The sequence below is a fragment of the Seriola aureovittata genome, chromosome 21 (genome assembly GCF_021018895.1).
Source record: "Seriola aureovittata isolate HTS-2021-v1 ecotype China chromosome 21, ASM2101889v1, whole genome shotgun sequence".
Classification (NCBI taxonomy): Eukaryota; Metazoa; Chordata; class Actinopteri; order Carangiformes; family Carangidae; genus Seriola; species Seriola aureovittata.
The window spans coordinates 3,558,714-3,586,239 of NC_079384.1; the positions used below are offsets into that span (position 1 = coordinate 3,558,714).

The 27,526-nt window shown below is 41.9% G+C and overlaps 1 protein-coding gene across 6 annotated transcripts in view; it reads left to right on the forward strand.

Annotated features, from left to right (window-relative positions):
• Positions 1 to 27,526, forward strand: part of pemt (phosphatidylethanolamine N-methyltransferase) — an 81,837-nt gene that overhangs the window by 32,905 nt on the left and 21,406 nt on the right. For all 6 annotated transcript variants that reach the window (XM_056366570.1, XM_056366575.1, XM_056366573.1 and 3 more), the window contains one exon: positions 18,349 to 18,464. In XM_056366570.1, the coding sequence (XP_056222545.1) occupies positions 18,349 to 18,464 (116 nt within the window). The remainder of the gene's footprint in view (positions 1 to 18,348; positions 18,465 to 27,526) is intronic.

Genomic DNA, 27,526 nt, shown 5'->3' on the forward strand with positions numbered 1-27,526 from the left:
TTTGTCTCTGAGGTGCCTTCAGCCCCTTTTTTTTTTTTTTTTTTTTTTTTTTTTTTTGCCATTCCAGTGGAAGATAAACTGTAAGTGGAAAATGGCATTAGGACTGATGGGACTTTACCTAGAGAGACGGCTATTAAAAGATCTTTTCATCTTGTCTATTTGAGGTCCCAGGCTGTATTCCTGCAAGGTGGGAGTATCGGGGGCTGCGCCTTGTCGCCCAGTTACTTCTAATATTTCTGAACACATGTCTGACCCATGTGATGGCAACTGCTGATTTTGAGAAGTAATATTTCATTAGAGCGCTAACTTGCCCCTTTCGTTCCCGTACACCCGGTCCAAGGAACATTTTTATTTACACTGATGGCGCCTTGATGAAAGGTAGTGGTGAAGTCACGCTGGTCGCACTGCATGCGCTGTGCTGGTACCTCACTCCTGATAGCCCTGAAGGTTTAGCATGTAAGTGCTAATGCTGCTGGAATATTTCAACTTGAATCGAAGCATGAACTTTTCTTTTTTTTCCCAGTTTCTGTCAAACCAAAGCGGTCAGCTTAAAAGATGTGAAAAGGCGTCGGAGAGCTGATCCTCTGTGGGTTCATCGCTATGAGCAACAACTTTCACATTACACATTGTTAATATAAAAATGAAAACCAGAACAGCTTTAAACTTGCATTAACTGTTTTTTTTGGTCATTTAGAAACAAGCTGTAAACATAAGACTGATGTTTTATCATTTGATAGTGAACTTTGTTGTGAACAGGTACTTCATTTAAACATAATTAGACACACGGCAACATTATCATCAATTCTGAGTAGTTTTCCTGCTCAGCTTCTGCATGTAAATCCATTATTCCCTCCCACATTAGCTCTGTTTGGTATCCACCAACTCCTGACTCCTTTGGCTCTTTAGCTAAATGCTTCAGTCGGCTTCCCCAGTGAGACCAAAACAGCCAACCCCTATTATTTTCTATCTACAACCTCTACACCTGCCGATGGCTAGGCCCATGCTGGCTTGTATTGACACGCTGCCCCGCGACACTTCGCACCACCGTCCTATTTCCAGCCTCTGCCCCTGAAACAAACACCTTCTTTTTTTTTTCTCCAGAGAAAAGGCAGTTTTGTATTTCCTGTGTCCTGTAGCATCTCAGCTTCCCCTTTTCCTCATCTCTTGCTGTGACTGTCACTGTCTCTCATGTGTGTGCAACAGATGAGGAGAGTGTATTTGTTGAGGAAAAAAGATGATGCCTTGATGAACCGTGCTCCGGAGATCGGCTCCTCAGGTGAGAAGAGCAGTGGGTCTCCTCACCTGAGTTTAAGTTAATGTCTGCACGTCTTTATGGTAGACATTTTGTTTGTATGTCATGATCAGTGGTCCTGTTGCAGTGCTGTAGCGCGACACGACACTGGTTGCCAGTCTCCTGCTGAACCAAAACATTAAAGTTTCAGGCTGCAAAACCAAAACAGTGAGCTGAAAGACGCTAAACTCTCTGATGTGCTGAAGTTCAACTACAATATCAGGTGATAATTTCTCTGGGGGGGGGGGGGGGGGGGGTTGCTATGAGCCACGGCTTTTCACAAATACAAATTGTTGCAGCTTTAATATTCACCATTGGGAGTGTGTTTGTTTGTTTTTGTTTTTGACATTGTAGATGAAATATGAAAAATATTACCAGATTAATCAGTAATAAATAATTGTTAGTTGCAGCTTTGGTGGCAACAGGAACTTTTAGCAATGACAGTCCTTTAAGAATTTATGCTAACAACTTGCTTCTCAAGGACACTGCAGTAATTTGAAAGTTCTGATTTACATTCAGACTTCCTCAAAGCCGCCCGCCCATTTATCTCTTTGAATTGAGGTAGTGTCTTGCATTTCTACATCACTGTTTAGTGTCTGGAGCTGCTTAATCTTTTCAGTCACGTTTTCCCTTCCCCAGTCACGTATAAGGCTGCGGTCTTTTTTTTTTTTTTGCTGCCGCTGCATAAAGCCTATGAATTATCTTTTACATCTTTCCTTGACCTCGTGATGCTTCTCATCGAGGTAAAGGGAAAAGTGGTTAAGGATTCTTTGACTTTCAAATGTAGCCAAAGACCGGCGAGTGAGGACGAAGCTTCCTGTCTTTCTTTAACGCTTGCAGGGAGCAGTGTGAGGTGAAACCTGCCCTGATAGAAGTGCTCACCCAAAATGAACCAACTAATCTTTTATTCTGGTGTTTTTGCGAGTTCGACGCATTCTGCCTGCAGGAAATGTTCGCAAGTCTTAACACCGACAAAAGCTTTTCTCCCACCCACTCACCTGTTGATATGTTACCAAACTAACTACCAGCCATATAAATTGAAGCATTACAACATTAATCAGTGTGACAAGCTCACCTGAGTACTGTGTGACAAAGTTTGGCTTTGAGCTTGAAGCAGTGCAGGTGAATTGACTCGACTCAGTTCGACTTGACTCAGCTCTTCATGCTCGTTCTGAGCTGCAGCCACTAAGGCTGAAAGCTTCAGGGCCGTGTACTTGTAACAGGAGATGGTTGATATGACCGTGGAAGCTCCGGATGCTGTGACCACTGGAGTCTGAACTGAAGATACAGTATGACACAACCCAGTAATGAACTTGGTGGTACAACATGTATGCAGCTCTTTTATGGAGCAGCATTATGAGACTGTCCTGTAAAAAGAAAAAAGAAAAAAGAGCCCATATGTCATCGGTGCAAGCAGCTTATTACAACCAATTATTATTATTTTTATTGTTTAGCAATCTCTAGCAGCTTAAGGCGGGAGCAAAGGAAGGAAGTGTGAAGAGCGACAAAGTCCGCGTTAGGAGTTGGGAGTGGTCGGCAAAACACAGGACACTGACGTTCTTCTTCTTGAGGCTGAGGCTAAAGGGTCACGTCTCATTCTGTAATTCAAACAATTTATTTTGAACAAGTTTTAATGTTTAGCTCAGGTTGTAGCCTCATTTGCATATCATGTAACTCCCACAGTGTCCTTTACCCCAAGGTTGGGAAAGCACAACCTTTTAACATTTAAATTTACATGTACTCAGACGAAAGTTTATCCAAAGTGACTTACAAATGAGGCACAACACTAAAGCTTCAGTGCAGGACGAGACGGGGTGATGATGAGGTAGAGAAGTACATAGTGCTCTTGATATATGAAGTGAAATGTGATGGCAGGAGGTAATTAATGTTAGAGCAATGTAAAATAAAAAGTTGGTGGTGATAGTGTGATTCCATATTATCCTGATGCGTTACCTGATCAGTCCTAAATTTTACATGGCGATGTGACTAAAACTAAATGAAACGTAAAGTAGCAGCATCTGTGGTTGTAACTTTGAAAGTGGAATATTATTATTATTATTTTTTTTTTACATAGAATTTAGATTTTCTTTCTTTACCAGAGAAGATCAACTGGAACCCAGAGGCTCAGGCATCAGTTAATCCCCCACCTCTGTGCTTTAAACATGAACTCTGCGATCATGCATGTGCTAACGATATGCTATCAAATAACAGAGGAAAGACTCCTCGCTAGTTCTTTAATAATGAAGGTATCCTTTTCATTTGCACTGAACACAGAGTCCCTCCTGAAACAGAGACAGGAGGTCTGTTCCTTGAAAATTTGATGTGTGTGTGTGTGTGTGTGTGTGTGTGTGTGCATGTGCATGTGTGTTGGCACAGATCAGGACGTACCAGCCCCCAACTGACTCTACCTGACCTTTTATCTTTTCACGATGTTGACATGAGCGTGGCACACTGATCTCTCACCCACACAGACCTGTTGGTTGGAGCGATGCCTTACCTGCTGTCAGAATGTACAATAATCAGAGAACATATTGAGATAAAAGTCTTTATTCATCAGTGTCGAGGAGGCAGATCGGTTAAGTGATGTTCTGTCTTCCTTTTTTGACTTTGGCTTTTGATCAGTGACATTTGGACACTGCTTTAGCTATAGAGACTTCCAGGCTAAAAACCTGGAGCCGGGAGGTCAGTGTGCCACAGCATGGATGTGACACGTTGACCTTATTATGGAACCGGGCCAATCCGGCAACAGTCAACCTACAGTGGCATCAATTTAGGCTTGGTAGACTCGCTCTGTTGAGAAGGTTAGCGGCTCTGCAGGATTAACTGACCTCAGTCAACACCTGCACAGTGTGGGCTACAGCGTGTGTGTGTGTGTGTGTGTGTGTGTGTGTGTGTGTGTGTGTGTGTGGTGTGTGTGTGTGTGTGTGTGTGTGTGTGTTCGTGTGGGTGGCCTGCATAGTGACTCATCTGCAGACTAAGTTGACTCTCTGAAAGCCTCTGGAAAGTGTAGATGCGTCTTGTCACACTGTCTCTTTGCCAGCGCAGCGCTCTCTGTAGACGCTACTCCAGCTTGAGGACCGCGGTGGCTGCTGATGCTAATTACACCTGTGCACTGATTGCCGGGGCGGCATCCGCGCTGATGACGTCATTTCATCCCGCTAAGAACGACAGCCACAGTTATGGTGACGCGTATCATGCGGCAAGCTAATTTCTTGTCTTCTCTTTATTTGTGTGTGTGTGTGTGTGTGTGTGTGTGTGTGTGTGTACTGATGTTGTGATGTCATTGTTTACAGTCTCAGTATCGGGACAAAAAGCAAGTTCCTAATCTATCATGTCAGGTTAGCATTAGCACAACCACTAACACTGTGTCAGCCACTGCCAGTTACAAGCTAATGAACAACATAAATAAACAAAAGATGCTAACTGCGCTAACCGTTCTGATACGTCTGCTAGTTGCCGATTTTAGTCGCAACGGACTCCTCGTCCGACTGAGGCTCAAAGTTCACTGCAGCTACCGCCGTCCAGAAACTCCTCCTCCCGTCTTATTATTCCTGTTACATACAACACACCACTTCCTGTGTGCCAGAAAGATTTCCCTCCGCCCGGTCGTGTGGGCTGCATTGGGACAGAATAGGCGGCCACATTCATCCTGAACATGTTACCCAGGTTGAGATTAAGTTTAATATCTGCTCTTACAAGTGTTTCGCTGTGTATTCTTAACGGTGCTCCTCTTCTCTTAACAATGTGAGTGCCATCCTGGTTTCCTCTGTTTTTCTCATTTCACTTCTGGACCATTTCTCCCTCCGTGCCTCCTGCTGTTTATCTCCTCTCAGTCTTGTCCTGCTGCTTTCGCCATCAATTTCACAGGGAGGGTTAGTGAATCACACCGTAGTAATTTTCTCCTTTTTCCTGTGTGACGAGGCCTCATCTCCCGTCTTATCACTCCCAGTGATCCTCTGGTCTTTTCTTTGCTACATATCTGTGATGCTTGGTTCCATTAGCTGTGGCTAGCTATCAAAGTAACTATCAACTTGTGTGTGTGTGGATTGTTGCTGTGTGTTTTTCTGTGCCAGCTTTAGGACTCCATTTTTCTCTATTTTCCTCCTTTCTCCTCTTATCTCTGGACATTGAAGAAGTGGAGTCATTAAGCCTTGGGATATGTGCAAATATTTTTCCTTTTTTTCAACCATTTTAAATGGTTGAAAACACGGAGTTGACCTAGTTTTCCTCGCCACCTTGTCCACCCGCACCCATTGACTGCAGCTGCACAGCGTCATCCGCCTTCAATAGTGAACACACAATAGGCTCTGCACACCCACACTTATCCTCGCTGACTAAAACTCATGATATATCACATGCGGTCACTGGACTCGATGTGCCAATTATAATAATAAATATAATAATATATAATTTGTAATGCACTAACAGAGGGGGTGTAAAAATAAAATTTAAAGAGGTCCAGTGAGACAAAATGTCCTTTAGCGAAGGTTTGGGGATGCACGCACACACATCATACACCCGTTCACTTCAACCTAAGACAAAAGTTTGTCGCTCTTTATTCTAGTTCACCTGACTTCCTCCTTTGCTCCCGTTACGCCCACTAGAGGTCACCTGACAATAAAATGTAATTATGGGTCGTAGGTGCTGCTTGTTTTGTATAGTGTTAGTGTCTTAAATTGTGTCAATTGACTGCTCACTACAGACCATTGAGCGTCTGTCATACAGTATCAGGGCTAGTGAATACGGGACTGATTTCAGTCACAGCCATGGTCACAATAGCTCTTTACGCTAGCTCGCTAGTCTCAACTTGGACTGTGCAGCTCTGAATTCCCTCCAAGGTCAGAACTGTGAAGAGCGAAGGGAAGTGAAAATGTTCATGTAGAAATCTACTGCTGCAAGGAAATCCACTCAGGCCCTCAGCAAATTCAAATGAAGAGAATTTGTGACTTTGATTATTATATGTTAATTTATGTGTTTTATGTGAAGTTCTTGCACTTGTGTTGCTGATGCATTTTAGAAGTTTGGCTTATTTTGTAAAACAGCAAAAAGGTATTAAAAAAATAAAAATACAGCTTTGGTAATAAAATTCAAGTTTCATGTCGGCACCAGTATCAGTCACAAGTGAAAGTTACCCGATGTGTCACCAAAGGTCGTGCTCTGCTCCTTTTCTGCACTTTTGAAAAGACAAAGTCTTGATGGTTTCAACCTTGTGTCTAACCTACTTTCTAACAATTGGGTAAAACAATTAATTTTCATTTACATCATTGTTATTGTCTCAAACTCAAGTTTGTAGCTTCAGTTTCCAACTCCCTCTAAAGAAATGAAAGGCTCGAAGTCTGAGTCTATTCTGTGTGACAGCCTTGTGATAAGTTTATCACGCACCATGTTTTTATTTTGCTTTTGTAACAGATGTTTGTTTTTTTTTCTTTTAGTCTATCAACTAGAATTATCAGTCGGTTACATAAGCCTGTGTCTGTGCGCAGAGGATTTCAATGAGAAGCATCAATACTTTCCCACTTTCTGAGCTTTTTCTGAAGCTGATTGGACGTTGTTCTACAGTGGACTTTATTCTACCAAACATCATCATCTCTGAAGGAGAAATACATTAAATTACCAGGTCTACTATTATTTTTGCCACATGTATGTGAAGATTAAACCTGCTGATGAAATACATGTTGTAATATGATGCTAAAATTAAACAAAAACAAACTAAACACAATGGAGCACTGTCTACAAAATGTTCTTAAGTTTTTTCTGTGGGTAGCTTCTGAACAAGCTGTAAAGTTTATTTTTATGAACACTCACTTGTCCTCCAATAAAAGGTCTGAAAAGGTCCATAACAAATAATTGCAAATGTATCATAGGGATGACAGCTTCAGCCCAACGGCAAAGTTTGAACTTTGTGCTCCACATCAGAGACGGTGAATCATTTTTATCAGCTAAAAATTTGAAAATGGTTTTTTCTTCTCAGGCATTGGGCTTTTCCAGGCGCATCACTAAATGTCCCGTAACTGTGCCCTCCTTTGAACTGTTAAAGATACCCAGACGCAGCAGAAAACCTGGAGATGTGTGAACAACATGAACGCCACAGCGGCTGCAGCCGACAGACGACGCTGCCTCTCTGACGGTTGACGTGAACGTAGGAGTCACATTGTCGGCATTTTAGCATCTAGCGTTTAGCCAGACCCAGCATGCACCTGCTGGTTACGCAACACAGCAGGTGTGTTTGATTTGGGACACTTGCTGTGGTCGACGGGTGGTGCAACCAATCAGCAGCTCATTCTCTGCTGCAGCTGCTGATTTGGCTCTTTTCATTAGTTGCATTCTCACACGGTTCTTCATCATGTCCCTGACGCAAATGTGACATATGTACATATATTGAATTTCCATATATGAAATATACATTTTTATTTTATATGTACATATATGTAAAAAATATATATTATATATATGGTTTTGTTCCTTCCCTAAAAATCAGCTTTTCAAATGTGTTATGAGAAAAGAAATGCACTCAACATGTGCATTTGAATGTACAGCTGGAAGCCTGTAAACCTTTTCTTTCTTTTCATTAGCAAACTAATAAATTAAGTCATAATTATGTAGTCATGAAAAAGTGACAGAATTAGAAAAAGAAAATTGAATCTCCTCTTGCATACTTACCTCACTCTGCTTACGTCTTCTCTTCCTGATTGACAGTGAACTGTAGGCGCTCCGGCGGAAAGGAAAGATTAATGCCACAGGTATTTTTAAAAGTTGTTTTATTCCATGTCATTTGCATCTTCCATCATTTCGACTCCTGTGACTCAGTTACCCGGGCAACAGGCAGGTGCAGTGTTTCTGTGTGATTGCAGGTAATGGCCTTATTCGGATTTCATTTTCTCCCTTTTCTGGGGAGCAGATACTTACTACAGAAAGTATTTTGAAGTCGGATCTGGTCCTGCATGAGATTAGATCTCGCCCATTTATCAAATGCAGCCTCAGACTGCATTTGATAGATGTCACACTGACACTGAGGCTCGAGGCAAAGTGGTCAGTCTGTTCTTTCTTGTCTTATTTCTCTGCCTTAGGCTAACATCTCAGCTGGAATCAAGTGGACATGACGTCAGACGTCAGATAAGAGGGTTAGTGTTGGAGTGTGGGACCCAACTACAGCTGTGAGACCGCTGTGCAAACCATATTCTGCTGACCTCTTACAATAATGCCGCGTCCTGCAATAGTGGCTCGAATAAGTCGTTGGAAAAGTGCATTGCAAAGTCTAGGTTGAAATCGATGAAAATGTTTTCAGAGATAAACTGCAAAGAGCATTTGACATGAGGACCTTTGCTTCCTCTCAGCTGTGATTCCCAGGGAGGGAGGGAGGGAGGGAGGGAAGGCACTGGAAGAGTGCTACACCGATTTAATATTGCTCTGTGTCATATTCACATTGGACAAGTTTTTTTTTTCTCATGTGAACTAGAACTCCCCAAGACTAGAGTTTCTAATTAACACTTATAGTTCAATTATATGGAAATAAAATGTTAAATAACAATCAATTTAAACAGGCTCGGTTGTACGCTGCTTTGATTGGGGGTGTATTAATAAGAGATGTTGACTGGTTCCTAACTGCCAGACTTAAAGTCTCATTAGTGTGGCGTTCTACGAGTGACTGTAAGCTATAACGTACTGTTATATTCTTTGGAGGACAAATTTATTTATATCTAATTATGGACTGGTATATTAAAAATCAGAGATCAGGCTTAATCCAGTACATTTTCCTCTAGTCTACTAATGAATTTTCAATTTAAATGAGATGCTACAATGTCGTTATCGGCCACTGCTGCGCCGACAGTGCTGTCTGTGCAGCTGTGTGCAACTGGGCCTGGGTTTAAATCCATTTTAAATGAGTGAAGTGAGGGTTGGGGGTACATGAGACAGAAAAGAGTCGCTGCTGTGGAGACAGTCGGCGCTTCTTGGGTCACCCGGTCTGCACACCCAGAGATCTGCTACACCTATTTAATCTTTAAGGGTCGTTCTGACACGTAAAGCCAAACTCCTGTAATTACAGAAATCAACTGCAGAGTAGCTAGCGTGAAATTGCATGATGAAATCCCTTGTTTTGCTCCCTCTCTCAGGCGCCTTATCTTGTGCCCGAGGGGTCCTGATTCGACCTCGGGCAGAGCAATAACAGCGGAGTGACTCACCAGCAGTTAGGCGGCCAGAAGGTGGGGTGTGTTGGAGTGAGGCGGAGAGAGAGTTTCATTTCATCAGGTGGGCTGGGAGAGAAGAGAGGGGTGAGGTAAGGGAAGGGGGGAAGAGGGAGAGGGGAAAAAGCCAAAGGGAATAAAGCAAACAAAACAAACTGCAATGTGATGTCAGCGTGACCTCCAGCGTATCAGCGCTTAGTTTCAATCTCTACATGTTGGGAAAATGAGAGGATGAATGCAAACTGTGCAGATGAGGATCAGAAACATGATTAAATAGATGAGGGGAAAAAAAGAGAAAAGAAAATACACAATAAAGGGGAAAAAGACGAGAGTAGGAGTAGGTGTCAACTCTTCTCAACATTTACTGTCAGAGTTCAAATACAACTCATGTTGGGAAAACAAAAATTATTTTTTATTTTTATTTCATTTTTTGTCACTTTTTATAGTTGAAGAAATCTGTTCCAGAACAAAAGACACCTACTCTTGGATATTTAGTGCAGAAAAATCATACAGTAAATTACAATTGAGGATAACGAGACATTCAGGGACGTTTTTATGTACATTTGTATTGAGATGCTTCAGTTTAAACGCTGTCATGACGACCTCTAGCAAACATTATTTGCTTATTATTTTTTAAGTGTTGCACACGTGGGAACATAAAGTCTGAGAGCACAGACTTAATGACTTAATGATTAATGATTATTAGCAAGGCTGCATCACCTGAGGACTGCACATTAAAGTGTCAGAATTTGCTGCATGTTGCTTCTGTGTGCTAAAAAGTTTTAGACTAAAGCTTCATGTCTAAGGGCAAAACCAGTTTGTGAAGAAGACAGTGGAATAATGGAGCAGCATTGTTCTTGTAATGTTAGTCAGTCCTGGTATTACGGTACAAGCAAGGTAGAGGTGCTAACATTAGCTCTAAGCTAACCTAGCCTCCTCTTTCAGGCTTTTCTAATGTAATCTGTAGCCCCTATATAATGTTGTAATCTATGTAATCTATGCAGCTACTGATATCCTCCATACCTTTGGAAGCAAAGCTAGGTATGCTCAAGTTTTCAGCTTACATTAGTGCATGTTTAGATTTGGAAAAATTAAAGGGGAAAAAAAAAGACAAAACCTCCAAACAGTTTGAATGCAGAGTGCAGCTCTTATTATAGCCGCATGTACACCGTCCAGCATGTGGAGAAGCTTCACAGCTCTGCTCTGCCTTGAGACAGTTGCTAGGCTGTGATTGGACAATCGAACAGTTATTGACTAGTGTATGTATATAGTTTCAGCTAATTTGGCTTGTAGCTGCCCAGTGCATCTGCAATCAAATGATCCCGATTACTGTCGTTTTCTCCTCCCACTCTCCCCTCACAAGCAGAGGTCAAGCCTCAGTTGAACAAATAGATGCCGCTCGGCACATGCATTATCAACCTGCCTGCATGTGGCGATGAAGCCGATAGAGCAAACGACATATTAAACATCATCTGATCTTCTCCCTGCATATGGAGTGAGTCTCAGTCATCGGGTCTGTGCTGCCCAGTGACCTACATCTCTGGGAACAAAGTGCTCATCAGCTCATGCTGTCGGCGTCGTCTGCTGCAGCGGCCGGGCAATGTCTCACGCAGCGGGGGCTGTCCGTTAGACAGAGATCAAGAGAAATCACATGGGCACAAGAAAACAGGAGACGGGCTCTTAATTTGAAAAAAAAAAAATCTCTATACTTGTTGATTTTCTTTTCTTTTCTGGTTGAAAGTGTTGGGGAAAAAATAAGCTCAATTATATATGAAATATGGCATTGATCAGAATTATAATAATAAGAGCAGGATCAGATACATGAAATGAAGTTTCAGAAAACACAGGCGACGACCCAGGGTTGCGTTTTAGTCTGGACGGGCAGAAACGGAGACTTTTGGAAACGATGACGCAGACACCCAGCTGTTTTGTAGTTAAATTCTGCATTTTAATGCTACAACTGCCTTTGCTGTTCGTCATTTGTTTATTTTCTGCATTTAACCAACTGCAGAGTAGAACAGTCGGTTTCCAGCTTGGTCCATTGAATTAATATGGAGCTCATTTGTTTTCCCCAGACATTCGTGGCAATACGATAAGCTGGAGACATTTGCAGGTTTACAGGTTCTCAGCGTGACAGTGGTTGAAACACAATTTGAAGATAAACTACACTCTGTTATGACTTTAGTAATTGTTAACATACATGGGAGCATTATTAAAAAGTGTCTCCAGTGACGCAACAAGCCCAAGTTCTCGTACGGTGACACAGTTTGTAAAGAAGCCGATGGTTTAGTCGGATTGGCTGCCACTTTATTTTGAAGGTAAAAGTGAACTTTCTTTGATCTTAGCGTTGACTTCGGGGGATATTATAAAAGATGAAATTGTAGTTTCGCTTTAATTGAACAAACCATCTGTTGTTTGTGATGTTCTGCGTTACTGTGTCGTTACCAAAAAGACTAGTTGGATAAAAGGGTCGCTGCTGATGCAACTTGAAAACCAAACCACTAAAATGCCAGTGAATACTGAATCCAGGCTTTGTTCGCTTTGTTAAAGTAGGTCTACATCAAGGATTATTGTCGTGTTGCTTTCCGAGTCTTTCTGCCTTGTGGGCAGGAATTGCTTAATACAGGTTGACCTCAAATGGCCGTGACACAAAAGATAACAATCAGTAGCAGAGCCGAGTCCTTAATCAAATTCTTTATTGTACATATTTATTTGGTTCGGCCAAGTAAGAGATAGAGAGAGAGATACTCACAAAGGACTAAAGATTCATTTCATTGTTTTCATGCTTTTATTCATTGGACTCATTACACTGATTACAAGGGTGACCTCAGGTGTACCCATACGCTGTAGGCTAAAGTGTGTGTGTGTGTGTGTGTGTGTGTGTGTGTGTGTGTGTGTGTGTGTGTGTGTGTGTGTGTGTGTGTGTGTGTTTTGTTGGTGAGCATTGGACATTGATGTTGTCGTCTTCAGACTGGGTATCTCCTTTACACATGAATATTTCAGAATTTGGAAGAAGAGGTCGACCAATTAATCAGCTCAGCTGATTTAATCGAGGACGTCAGAAATCGGTGGAACATCGGCCCGATGGCTGCGGCGCCTCCTCCAGTCACGCCGGGATGCACATCACAGTTTTGTGTCGAAATATCTCTGCATATCTGTGGGCATGTGATTAACTCCTGATAATAGTCCAAACAGCTGGAAGAGACTCTTACTTTATGCTCTGGTGATGGGGATAAAAAAAAAATACGAGCTAAACGTTGTTGCACCTATTCTTTAAGTGACAATCAATTTACCTTTAATTTACATCTCAAATAGTGGCCCCACTTATTAACCTCAGCATGCACAAAGAAAGGCTTATATTATTATTATATTAGGTTTATATTACAGTTCTTTATATTTAATTTCCCCTGTGTAACATTCCAGTATCACAGAATGTGGAATTTGTATTACAATGTCAATTTTTACAAAAATCAATTGGCTGATTCAGCAAAAATAGATACCTGACAAATCAAAGTGCTGCTGCAAAATCATATAAATATCTGATACTACCATAAATCTGAATACACGCAGATTAAAGAGAAAATATTTGCCATCATCTTGCTCACCAGCTCTGTATCTTACTGAACTGTCATGGCCGCACGCAGGGTTTTAGAAAAACCGAGGGACAAATACTGAAGTCACTGGGGGGAGTTGATGGGGGGGATTACAGGGGGTTTAGACAGTAGTGCAATATTTTCCCACTATAATTATGCGAGGTGTGTGTTGTTGTTAATTAGAGCCTAGTAGAGGATAAACTTGTGGCCCTTGATGACCTGTCGTACTCCGGGTAAATCTCTCTCTGTCCCTTCAGGTTCGTGTTGTGCAATATTCTTAATAAAAGAAAATGTCCGTCCTCCCATCCACTCTATCCACAGATTGGCAAATATGTGTGTCTGTATGTCGTGACCTGTTCATAAAGACGGATGATGTGTTTCAAGAAGCCAAAGTCACAATGTGACTGAGATGTTTCTGTACCTGGAGGGGCAGCAATTATAGTCACATAACTGTGTCCGTTACACAAACAAGCCACAACCCTCGAAGACTGCTGCGGTAGTTTTATGTTATTGTTTTTTTGTTTTTTTTTCTTTTAGATCTGATTCATTTTGATGTCTCTGGTGAATGTGGTACAAGGAGAACATTTAGTTCCACATCTTTGACCTTTGTGTGCATTCATTTTTGCAGTTTAGCAGTCTATAAGCATTTCAGCTGAATCATTGTGCGTGATATAATCAGGGTGATATAATAGGTTTAACCTATAGCGTTTGCCTGGAGGGGGGAATGGATGCAGTCGTAACAGAAGTCATAATCTCGTGAGGCTTTAAACTTGCATGAAAGGGAGGTTTTGAGGGCAGAATTAAATGGTGCTTTTTGGAGAGAGTACATACTGTATTTTCCCAGCCCAGTAAAATAGAACTTTCAGCTGTTAATTTAAAGTTGGTAAGAACATACAGTTGATTAGATATTGAGCGGTAACGTGTTTTTACTGCACAGCTAAGCAGTGGGCTGTGGCTGATTTGAAGGATTTGTTCCTTTGGGACTCCTGATGGAAAATCAGTCAATCGAGGGGTGAGATTTGGAAAAGGTGCATCTTCAGAGGAGCATGAAATGATTAGAGTGTGATTTGTTTAGTGCCTATTAAATGCTTATTTCTGATGTGCAACATTTTGGCAGGAACGCTGGAAAAATGGACCTTTTCTGCATAAGTTTGATGAGAAAAGTCTGGGGGGGGGGGGGTGCAAGAATACTTGGATTTATTCAGTAAATACTGTGAAAAATGAGTTTCTGAGGATGTTTTCATGGACCAAAGTGTGAGTGAAGGTGATATTTTACTGCGTTGTAACACTATAGACAAAAGGGAACTTTTCCATTCCATACTCTTATTTCATGGCTATCTCTGACCAGCAGAGATGTTTTTGTTTAACTCGCTAGGATTCATTGTCTGAGGATCACAAATGTCTGTACAAAATTTCATAGAAAGTCGTGACGTTTCTCTAATTAGCAAAAATACCATTGTAAAACTTGGACCTGCTGGTAGCGCGAGAAGAAGTATTTCATGGCAATCCATCCTATAGTTTCTGTCTGAACCAATCATTGCCATACGTAGAGCCACACAGTTTTTGATCCATACTAATCTAAATTATATTAAATTTAATGACTATAAGTTAATATTCGATCATTCTTTTCTGAATTAAGGAGGATTTAATCAGGAGGTTTCTGGTTGTGCATGTGATCCGTCTATGTTCTTGTCCTCTCTCTCTCCCTGTTAGTCCGGTACCACACACATCCTTGCATTAATACACTCGGCCGTGTGTGTGTGTTGTTCTTCATTACACCCAGCTGTGCATTAATACAATGGATCAACCTTAACCAGCTGGCGTTCAGGTCCGAGAGAATCCCGGTCCAAGCTGGAGACTGTGTCCCTGAAGGGAATTGGAAATGACCACGACTCATGGTTCTGCAAAGTGCCGTTTTTCAGTGTTACATAAGTTGAACTTTTACTTTTGTTGTCGGTGCGTGTGGATGACGGGAGGATGAGTTTGAGGGTAATTTTAGCTGTATTTGCCTGTTTCTGCTCTTGAGGAACATCAGACATGTGTGTGCCCCCCCCCACCAGATGTCTTCCTAATGTCCTGACTTCAAACCCATTCGAGTGGCTGCATCTCAAATTTAAGTGGGCTGATGGGGATGCAGGAGGAGCTTGTTACCTAAGCCTTGATTGAATTTGTCTCGCAGAGCTGCGAGTTCTGCCAAGCTGGCGCCACTCCCTGTTCTTTTCCTCGTCTGTTATTCCTCCGGCTTGATTGATGATTTGATAACGGCACCAGTAGTCTGTGTGCAGAACACCTGCGTATTTTTAGTGTATTCCAGCTCCCCGTGGAGGGTTTGTAAATTGTGTTGAATGATCGTGGGGGAGCTCTCAGTCCCGTCGCTGCCTCGGAATAGAGTGTACCGCCGTAAATGCTCTGCTAATGTGGATGTGGAGGGTTTCCCCACATGCAAAATGTGTTTCTTGGGTTTCAAATTAGCTGTATTAATATCTGTATCTATTTTTCATTTAAATTATGAATAAAATAAAAAAAACCTCCTTAGAGATGATTAGGTGCAGCAAAAGAAGAAAGTGTGTCCTCTTTTATTGCAGCTTGTGCAGTATCCAACATTTAAGGATGAAAGCAAAAACAGCTGCATGCACAGAGCGAATCAAACACCCCCACACCTGTGTAGTGCACTTGTACGCATGCAGTATACTGTATGCAGATGTGTGTGTGTATTTGTATCCAGCATCTCCTCTGCTCAGTATCCTCTTGGCTTACTTTACGATTACGAGTCTTAATAATATAATAATTATATCATAATAATATAATAATATATAGTGCTTGTGTTGACTGTTTTCTGTCATCACAACAACTCATGGAGACTCATTCAAGACTATTGAGGAGAGAAAGTGCGAACTAAAGACTCACTCAGCAGAAACGGCGCCAACAGAATTCAGCAGCCTAGCTTGTGTTAGCTCGATAGCTTGAAGTGAACCGTCGAGCCGAACAGTGACAGTGTCGTGCAGTTTAAGGAATCCGTCCCGGTGTTGTGTCTCTGCAGCAAAACCTACACGTGAACTCCACCTCTTTATTTCTCTCTCAGCTCTTCAGCCTCTGCCACCGTCCTGTATGAATCATCAAGATCATCAAGTATATTATGTCTCACATTTAAAATGCTTCATATCAAAATGCATCGTGTCATCTCGTCACGTCTGCGTTCACATGCGTGTTACATGTGAAGGTGCTTCCTATCATTATTCCCTCTGCTGTTATTGCTGCTCGGTGAGCGTCCTGCAGAGCAGACTGTAATGTATTCGACATTTTTAACGTTAGCATTTGTCTGAGTCACAGAAGAGCTTAAATTGCAGGGCTTTTATTGCACAGCCGTCTCTTGGTGCAGAGGGAGAAGAAGAAGACGGGATGAAAGAGGTATTAAAGAGCAGCGGAGACGAGAGGGGGAGCAGAGAGAAACACGGAGCTGGAGACTGAAGATGCAGCTCTTCGGTCCGTTATTCTGAAGATCCAAAGGTCCAAAGAGATTGGAGCTTAACCCCCCCATCACTGCCACAGGTTGCCTAGTGACTAATAGTCTGCATGCTGAGCTTTTCCTATAGAGTCCGAAAACCAGTAATAAAGCAGTTTCAGTCGGTGTAGTCCTGCAGTCGCTAAATCACTTATATAAAGTTTGTTTCCTCTCACCTTTTATTCATCTTCCTTTTTCTTTCCTCTGCTGAGCAGGGAAAATGTGTTGCCATGGCAACATTTGTGTCCTTTACATTTTCCCATGTTTCAACAGTCATCTACGCACTTCCTCAGTCAGTCAGTTCGGGTCAGTCTGTGATTTTAAAAGCAAGTCTCTTTCACTCAGTAATGACACAGACACTGAGGTTCACTGCTTGGACAAATGCTTTTTGATGTTGCGTAACCGATAGAAGTTGAACAGTTTCTATTTTAAGTGTGAGGTCCATCTCGGGGAAATGCAGCTGTGACCGCTTGGGTCAGATCTTTTGTTGCGGGCTCCTGTGGGAAAGACGCGGCGCGATGAAAACTATAAACAAACATCAATTAAAAGCTCCAGCAAGAGAATACAGCTGCTCTGTTAGCTTCATGTACCTGCTGTCTGCACCTGGGTGGAAGAACAATATGAACAGCTGATGCCATCTGAGCAAAACAGCAGCAGAATGTCTCACTGTTAAAACCTTCTCTTTATTTGGACTCTTACAAACTTCTGGGAGGTGGGATTCAAGTACTAATCATGCTGTGTCATCTGATTAAAGGTACATGGTTGAGTTGTGATGTTATTAACTCAAATGTAAGAACAATTTTCCAGAGACAACAAGAATTGAAAAGCAAATAAGGGTCTTGAGAAAAGCAAATGTGTCAAGAAATATGCTCCAAATAAAGATGTTAAACATTGCTCAGCTAAAAGTGACTCTGCCCTTTTGTTCATGTACTGTAGGCTCATGTGATAAAACGTTTATACGCAGCTTGTTTTTCTGTTTCTCAGTATTTTTTAGAGGCGAAAAACGTCTTGCTCAAGTCGAGAAAGGAAAAGAAAAACCATGTTCGTGTTCAGGCGGTTTGTTAACTCCTGAGTGGATTCTGCTCTGAGAGCTAGTTTGGGATAGATAGAAATTTCAGCAGCTCTTACTTTACATTCTCTGTTTCTAATCTAACTCTTAATAGGGCAATGATTATTAAATCGAGACATGAATATACCAACCGCTGCATTAAACACCACCTTTTCCCTAAGAGCCGAAGCGAGGGATGATGGAGGTGATTTCAGGCTTCAGTGGCAGGAAGAAAGAGTGCTTTAATAACGTTAAAGCTATTACTGCTGAGATTTCATGAAATTACATTTTCAAACAGTAAGCAAGAAACGGAAATTAATCTTTGAATGACACACTTCCCTGCAACTGTGAGAGGGAAAAAAAAGAACATTTGAAAAATCCACAAACTTTAAAGAGGCCAAGGTTACATATCAATAGGTAGGAGACTTATGGTGGCGGCATCAATGAAAGTAGGCAATAACATAAGCAGTAGCAAAATAACATACTGGCTCTTTACTCATTGTAAATGGTAAAGCTTTTCATCAGAAAGAAAATAGACGGCAACAAAACACACAAAACTGCTATGATAAAAAAAATACATTCGCTTCATGTAGAATATTTTCAGAGCGTTATCTTCCCGTCAAAACAGAACTTTACATTACATCATCTCATGTCCTCTGCTCTCTCTCTCTCTCTCTCTCTCTCTCTCTCTCTCTCTCTCTCTCTCTCTCTCTGTGTCTGTCACTTGTCAGGTGGCGAGATGGGAACATCGTACGCGGACGATCTCCAGGTGGTTTGGCGGCCCTCACCCGGCGTGTTACTGCCTGGGCTTCGTCATCGTTTTGCTCAACGTGTACCGCAGCCACAGGTGAAGCTCGCGTCTTCCCTCCTGTTCTTCTTCCTTTCAAACTAAATCAGCTTCATTTTGTTCGATTTGAATTGTTATTAGAGGTGTGAGGTCTCATTGTTGGCTTAACTAAACCAGACCAGACTTCCAGCCCACGCTGTTTCCGCCTGCGCCGCTCGTCTTGCATTACTCTCCGTCTCGCTTGTATTTTCTTACCTGGCGAGGATTAATGTTCTTTCATAACCAGGAAGTGTGAAAGTTTTCGTTTTGTTTGTTCTGGAGTAACAGCGCCCACTTCCTGTTTGGTGCTGTAAAGCAATTCAGCAGATTTTCCCTGATTTCCTCAATAAGCTGCTGACGCACAATGTGAAATGCAGGGAAACAGCTACTGTCCAGACTTTGGATTATCTTAAGTAACTTCTCATTCAACTACGTTATTTTGTTGTCTTGTTGATGCTAAAATGCGACACCAGCTGAGCGACTTTGTCAGACCTTATTTTGTTCAGGTTCTTTCATTCCTTTGCTCTCCTGTTCATGTCTTCCTCCTCTTCTCTCCTCCATCCCTGTGTCCTCCTTTTCTTCTCTCTCCCCTGCTGCTCTTTTCTCTCCTCTTCCTCCCTTCGTTATCTGCGCCTACGGTTCTTTATGTGCCAGTGTCACCCCCCACGCCTGCCACGGTACAGCAGCCAGTGGAAGTGCACGCCCCCACACCTCCCACTATGGATCAAAACGGTGACACAGCACCATCCACAATAAAACCACACATATACAGTATGCCAGCGCGAGAAGATTTTTGATTTCCCCTCTCTCTCTGAGGATGTCTGTGATATCTGTTGCCAGGCAACAATGCTTTTGGAAGAAGCGGCTTTGAGGCGATAAATCGTCCCTTATAGTTTTCTGCTTGTGCATCTGAAGAGAGTGTTTATCCACACTCACTGCAACCGGAGACACTAAAAATAGTGGTAGTACATAACAATTCATTCAGGACCAGGAACAGAAGATGTGATGTGAATGAGGAGAATAATTTCTGAGTCGTTCATATAAAAGCAGCTCTTAGGAATAACACTGAAATGCTTTTATTTGCACTATTGCGCTGAAACAATGAAGACATTTGGATGATTACTTGGAAAATGTAGTTTGGTTTTTGTCATTTTTGCACATATCTGCACCTCTCAGCGATATTAAAGGTCCCATATTTTACACTCTTCTGGTGTTTTGTTTGAAGTGTTGATTTCCATCGGAAGAATATATTTCTGGTTTTAAGTATCAAAAACCATCTCGATGTAGAGATTGAATCAAAAATACGGCGGATTTCAGATGAACACTCCCCGTCCTGGGGGCATGGCTGAGGGCAGTGACTGTATAGTTGTGACATCACAAAGTTACAGAAGTCCTGGCGGCTCATGGCGGGCTGTAAAGTTTAGTCTTAAAAAATGAGCTTAATGGAAAACTAACTGTGATGGAAACAAAAGGGCAGCACAACACAAAGCAGCACGACCTGCCTCTGCGCTCTGCTGTCACGCTCTCGGCTCAGCTTCTGAAGGTTGGCGAGCGAAGTCGGACGCTACGTCCTCCTCCGCTGCCGGACCAGTGCGATTTACTCAACTCTACTTTAAGCAGCAGGAGAGACGCTCGGTGGCGGCCCGGATGCACACTTTTTTATTTCTCCGACTGTGTGGGAATGTGATATCACAGATGATAAACACATTAAATCACCAGTAAAACGTAAACGTGAGACTATAGAGGGAAAGTTATTATCGTCACTCCCCGCGCCCTGCCGTGCCGTGCCCTGCCGTGCCGTGCCGTGTTGTGCCGTGCCGTGCCGTGCCGTGTTGTGCCGTGCTGTGCTAAGCGAGGTGCCTGTTTGTGGGGAGTGATGACTGTAAATATGCTGCGTTACACACAAATTACAAATTGCACTAACACCTGCAGCATTTTTTAATGATCTATTCAAGAACAGACACTTCATCTATATTCAGTGTCGCTTCATTCAGCTCCACAGACATCTCTCCTACCTGCTTCACACACCTGTGCAGGAGCTCAAAGAAAATTCATTTGTGTTTCTTTAATAACGTTGACAAAAATATCAGTATTTATGGCCTTTACATGTGTTATCCTCACCTCAAAATAGAAAAGGTTAAACACAGTTCACTAATAACATGAGTCTTTTCATATAAATGTTGACATAACGTGAGTGGTTCTGCAGCTTCTCGACAGTGTTGAAGAGATTACAAAAGTGCACTTAGCTCTGGTGTAAGTATGAGTTTAAAAATACGTGCAGGCAGAACCGCTGTTGCTGCTTTTTAAAAAATTTACGGAGGCCATTTCATTTTAGTTCCCTGTAAACCACATTTTCAAGACTGAATCATTGTATTCTGTCTTTTTTTTTTTTTTGACACTTGTTGCGCACACACATTCATATCTGTGAATTCCATGTGACGTGTGATTGGACAGTTAAACAGAAGATACAGCAGCAGTTACACGTGAGAGTCTGATTACCGCGGTTATTATCAGACGGATTGTCGGCGGTCCTACAGGCAGACGAATGGTGCAATAAACACAGCAGAGATGGGCTGTTGCTGTTGCTGTTGCTGTTGTTGCTGTTGCTGTTGTTGCTGTTGCTGTTGCTGTTGTTGCTGTTGCTGTTGCTGTTGTTGCTGTTGTTGCTGTTGCTGTTGTTGCTGTTGCTGTTGCTGTTGTTGCTGTTGTTGCTGTTGCTGTTGTTGCTGTTGTTGCTGTTGTTGCTGTTGCTGTTGCTGTTGTTACTGTTGCTGTTGTTGCTGTTGTTGCTGTTGCTGTTGTTGCTGTTGCTGTTGTTACTGTTGCTGTTGTTGCTGTTGTTGCTGTTGTTGCTGTTGCTGTTGTTGCTGTTGTTGCTGTTGCTGTTGTTACTGTTGCTGTTGTTGCTGTTGTTGCTGTTGTTGCTGTTGCTGTTGTTGCTGTTGCTGTTGTTGCTGTTGTTGCTGTTGCTGTTGTTGCTGTTGCTGTTGCTGTTGTTGCTGTTGTTGCCGTTGCTGTTGCTGTTGCTGTTGTTGCTGTTGCTGTTGCGGATGCTGTGTAATGTCGATCTCTGTTGATGGCTGTGTTGCTGGTGTTTCGTGCTTTGCCGCCACACCGGGGGTGAAAACACTGGCAGTTTGATTGGTTGCTGGTTAAACAAAAATCAGATGCTGCTGCTGCTGCTTTTCTGAATGTGGTGTGACTTGCCTTACTGCCTGACACTTACATGTACATTATAATTAACACCCTGTGTAACCAGTGAAAGCGTTTCTGAAAACCTGAGCAAATTTAATTAGTATTACTTAACGTCTTGAATACCCCATAGTACTAAATGACTACTTCCACAGGGTTAATGTGGCGGCTGATCAAAGCAAAGACGTTTACAGCTTTTAAATGTACCATATATAGTTGGGAAAGAAAAAGCCCGCAGGCGTTTAAAATTTAAAAAACAGTTTCATAGAATGACGCAAGTAGCAAACCACAGACGTGATCTTAACTCTTAGGAATCCACATTCACATACACAAGACTTGCATTCACAAACCTTCAATATTACACAACGTATACTGCATGATAACATAACAGTTTTCCCACGGACACTGTTACATGACTTGCGGTCGGTGCACGTCTACGGCTTCAATGGGCGCGAAACTCTCCCAGTTAAATGATCAGTTCAAAAGCTGAACAACTTTCATTAAAGAATATGTGGATTCCATGAGAAAAAGTTGAAGATTTAAGCTTCTGTATATTAAAAATGGCTGAGGGATTGTTTTTTACAGTCTGCATTTATTATAAGTTTTGGACGAACTAAACAGCTTCCCTTTGTGTTTAGTAGCTGAAGCTCATTGTTAATGTAGTTTTTCTTCTTACCCACCCGACGATAACGCACCCACAGCTGAAGTTGAAATAATTGAAACTGATGGTTTGTCCCATGTTTCAGTGTTATGTCACATTTGAGGATATAATTTAAAACATTTTAGAGTGAGTAACAACAAAACACATGACATATTGTAACTATGACAACAAAGATCGTCTAATGTTGAGGAAGTACTTATTTTAACCCAAATCACCATTTCCCTGAACCTAATCAAGCCATGACTGCTATCATATTAACATTATAGCGTGTTTATTGTGGTAACCATAACAACCGAGGTCAGGTACGAATGCTACACGGCTCCGCTGTTGGTCGTATCAGAGGGGTTTTAAACTTGACGCAGTCAGAAAACAGTTCCAGTAAAGCTGATATCTGTTAAAAGATACAAAAACACTGAGAGGTCGACACATGAAAATGCACATTAATGTTTTGTTTGCGGGAGGAGACCCTCGTGGTTCGGCTGCGGCTGACCCCCGCTACCAAGCAGGCGATGAATGGCTTCAGCATAATTGCCCCTTTGCTGTGAGGCCACAGTGGAAACACGTGTCATTTCTCTACAAGTTGACCAATTGGCCTGCAGACGAACTACGTCACTGCTTCACTGTGGAGCTGCGGAAATATCTGCCTCATTGACTTACACATACACACTGTTGATCAGCTGACTGACAGCTGCATCTTTTTATAGATGCACCACAGAGTCCTGGGCTGTTTGACAGACGTGCAGAGGATGCAGGGGTATTATTATCTGCTCAGCACACAGCAGTGATCCTCTCCACTGATTACCTCTAATAATAAAGCTGTAGGGGAAAGCTCCGGGGGCTTTAACAAGTCAATTTCTTAATTAGCTGAGTGTGTTTAATTGGCGCCGCTGCTATTAACAGGAAGCCCAATGAGTTGGGAGGATTGGGATTTACAATATTTTTTATTTCATTACTAGTATTAAAAATAAAAATGTTACGCTTCCGCTCTCTCTTTGTTTTATGCTTGGGGAATATTAAAAGCTAAAAATAGGACGAACCAAAACCCATATTCAGAAATATGATCGACCCATCAAATATTAATGATTTCCTTCCTTCTGTTTTTAATTTAGAGTTGAGCAAGTGTTTTATTTTACCGGTTCATCTGTCATGTTTTTCCCTCTTATCTACAACGGATGAAAACCTTGAGATTGGTTGGAAAATTGTTTCTTCTAAAATGCAACCACTGTACAACAGTGACGCTGTATATATATATATATATATATATATATATATATATAATCCTAATATATTTAGTTTTGAGTAACAACGTGCTGAAGTTTAATGGATAAATGAAACGTTTGAGCTGCTGGTAGAAGCAGAGGAAAGGTCAGGGGAGTCGTTGCTGTTGAGATATTAGTTGTTCACATAAAATTCAGTCGAGAGGTTTTTAATTTCATTTATTCACTCATAAAAATAACATCATACAAGATGAGAAAGGAGGAAAGAAAAAAATAAAAATAAAAATGACTGATTAAATTTAAATAAATGTAATTATCTATGTATCTAAATATAGACATCATCTGGAAGGCCACGCCATACGATGTGTTCACTTGTAGAAAAACTGTAAATAGCACCGTCTTCAGGGCAGATGAGTCAACAAGCAGAGAAACTTTATGAGGTTAATAACAGGTCTGATGCCTAAAATAGAACAACCGTGCATAAATTAAGTTTCACACATCATCGAATTACAGTTAGATTACTGTTGTTTGTGTCGGTGTGAAGTTGAATTTGTCCCACTTTGACTCAGTTACATATTCATGAGCATGTGAATGACCCACGGGGATTCAGGTGATGTAGCGCTGCTGCACCCGGCCCTCGCTGATAAACCTGACTCCCTGAGACTTTTCTGCTTTGCACCTTACTGAATGTCGTTCAGGCTTCAGATTTTCTGACACTTTATGGCCAAAACAATTCATAGATTAATCAAGAAAACATTCAGCAGATGAATCAATAATGAAAATTGTCAGTTGCATCCCTAGTAAAAGTCCCCTGAGTAAAGTACGTTCACCCAAAGGTCTTGACTTTAATTTCAAGCAGGCAGGAATACTGAATAAGTAACTAAAAGTCACGTGTCTCCAGCTGTGCACGAGCGGGAGATACAACCTTTCTGTTTTATGCACTTTCTAAAGTTTCTGTGGTAGAAACGACACGTCAGCCATCTGCTTTTGTTAGACCGTATTGTGACAGTATGGTTCCTGTTCAATGCTACGTCAGAGGCGCATGTTGGTCAAAATTGATGCAGCATTTAACTGTTATATTTCTGTGAAATGTCACAATTCATAACATGTTGCACGTGTGCATGTGGGCATGTGAAGTGATTGAAACAAGCGTCTTCCTGCTGCAGGTGGAAATATATGTCACATTTTGACTTTTTGACACATTTTCCATTAAAAAGAGGACAAAGATCAGACGGTACAGAGACACATCCACTTCAGAAGAAGTAGATAATTAGTATTTTTCCCTGGCAAGCAAGACACATCCATTTCCTCCTCTTTGGCAAGCAAGAATAAGAAATTGATGAGCAGCAGTTTGCCATGATACACGGTGGTTATTTCCCCCGTTTGTAACATTAATAATCAACCAGACTTCACCGAGGATTCAAAGGAATTACGGGGAGCGGTCGGTCCGTTGGGCTTAATGAGTGTTTGTTGACTGTAGTCTGGATCGGGTCGCGTAGCTGTGAGTTGGCTGTAGTGTTTCGGGGCAGACAGGAGAGCATGGATATAGAACGATATTCTACGTAGCTCTCGCAGGCGTCAGCACCTTTTAATGCAGTGGAGACGCTTGAGCTGTCTTAACTTGGGGACAGTTTTAAGCTTCAAGCCTGAAGTTGCAGATGAAATTCCATAATTTCAGAGCGAAACGCGTGAAATCACAGACCTCGCTCCTCATGCTTCTTGCTTTTGTAAGCTCTGCTGTAAAGTGGCTCATTGCCAAAGCGACTTTGTCTGACTCCCACACTGAACCTTCCCTCCCCGGCTCTCTATAACTTTCCATTTAACATTTAACACTTCACATCCTGAAGGGTAGAAAGAGAACAAATATGTGGGTCCTTCCTTCCTCAGAGTCTGATTCCATCACCCCTGTTTGTGTTAATGTTCATAGAATATAATGCTGTGGTGGGAAAGAGCATGCATCAATCAACAAGTTGCTTAAAGAAAGTTTTCCTGTATTTCTGAAGCTACATCAGCAGTGACCCGTCATCAGCTGTTCTGGTACATCCAGCGGTCAGTGGCTCTCACCCACTGAGACCACCTGCCCAGAGCTCCGTCCCCCAGAGACCCCCTTTTCCCGTCTTTTTTTATCCAATCCAAATCCCAGCAGTGTGCCTTGCCGGACCGCCTTACATAACAGAAAGCCCAGCGGTCGCTCTTTGACACGCTGCATCACATTACACTTCCTGCTCCCTCTTGACAAAGGGAGAATGCCATAAGATTCACAAGCACAGACCTCGTAACCCAGTTTTTTGCCAGATGGCAACACACAGGTGTGGGTTAATGATGGCAAACACAAAGCTGCATCCACCTCCAGCCAGCGCCTGTGTGTGTTCCATTATAGTCTGCAGCACCAGGAAATCCTTTCAGCACCGCAGAGACTTCACTTTTGACCTGCAGTGAAGTTTAGAAGCAGTGGGGACATGACAGCCTTAACAAAACCCATTTCCAGAACCATTAAGACTGTAAAAAAGGGGCCAAACATACATAGAACAGTATCACTAGTCTTGCATAAAGATTTTGCATATTGGACGATTAATTCCACATTTAAGCCTGTTTATTAAGTTAATGTGATGCTTTCAACGTACCTTTACATACCCACAATAAAACCGTTTTTAAACTTGCAAACTTTATTTATCTAGCACCTTTTATACATAAGAGCAAACAGATCCTCCCGGTAAATCTGTGTTTAAAGTTCTCGGTTTTGAAAGTTTTGAAAGCTTCCACATTCAAACACTTTGCATTTCTCCATCAATGTATCTCACGTACAGCTAGATGGAGTACTTTTTGTTTGGCTTGAGTAATATACGTGCACCGTTTGCCAACATGAGAAAGATGCCAGGGATTTGTTATTTACGAGGGAGTTTAGAAGACTGGATGTGGGAATATCGCTCACTGCCAATACTCGCTCGCTGGAGCCAGAAATCCAAATTTGGTCAAAGCAGAGGAAGCCTGTGTAGAGCGGGAGAATCTCCTCTGGAGGTTGTGGTGTCAGTTTTAAGAAACAGTGATGCTCAGAAATAAGTCTAAAATAATAATATGCACGATTCTTGCACTTTTATTGCACATCAGTGGAATATAATGTGAAAACATGGTATTTACACTTAAATGACTTTAAAAGTTTTAGGGTTAGGGTCAAAATTGTGAACTGCACTTGCCATGTTCTGCTACTCCAAGCTAGGCTAATTAGCTTTAGCAGAACCACTTTAGCTTTTGTTTAATTCTCCATAGGTGGATTTGGAAGTGTTAATGCTCTGAACTGCAAACTAATCTGAACTCAAGCAATAAATGCTGTAGGGTTTAAATCAATTTTGACATCTTAGCATTGATTCATCCTTGGTGTCGGCACTCTGCAGTCATACCAGCAATATTAAAAACCACCTCTTAAAGACGACACGCTCGACCTTTCAGACGCTCTTCATCCAAAGACCTGAGGATGACACAGTGGGTACAGAAGGAAAATGCTTCTACTGTATGACCACGCTTACACAATTCATGGCTTTCATATCATCAGTGAGCGCCGGCCACGGTGGAGAGTGACGTCAGGGAGAGTTAAAAGCTCCGTCTCTTAACAAGCACTCGCTTTATATTCACACACACATGCAGTTGATGCATTAGAAGCGATGGTGGGAGACTTTAGATGGTGTCTGCAATGGCAAATTTTGATGGCTACCAAAAGTGTGACGTATAGACACTTCCTGTTTGGCTTTTTTTTATTATTTTTTTTTATCAGTGTAATCCTAGTTAAAGGTCTCAGACTTGCTTTAGCTCTGATCTGCAAAAGGTGAACCCAGTGAGTGAGTCAGCGAATGACTGCCCTTGTGATGCGAACCCCGCTTTTCCTCTTGTGTGGATGATGTCACTACTTGAATCCACAGCAAAGGTCTGTGATTGGGTCCATGCAGTACATCAAACATTGCAGGTTACAGTTTGGGGTTAAACAAAGGTGTTTACAGTTCTTTTTTTTTCTTTGTTTT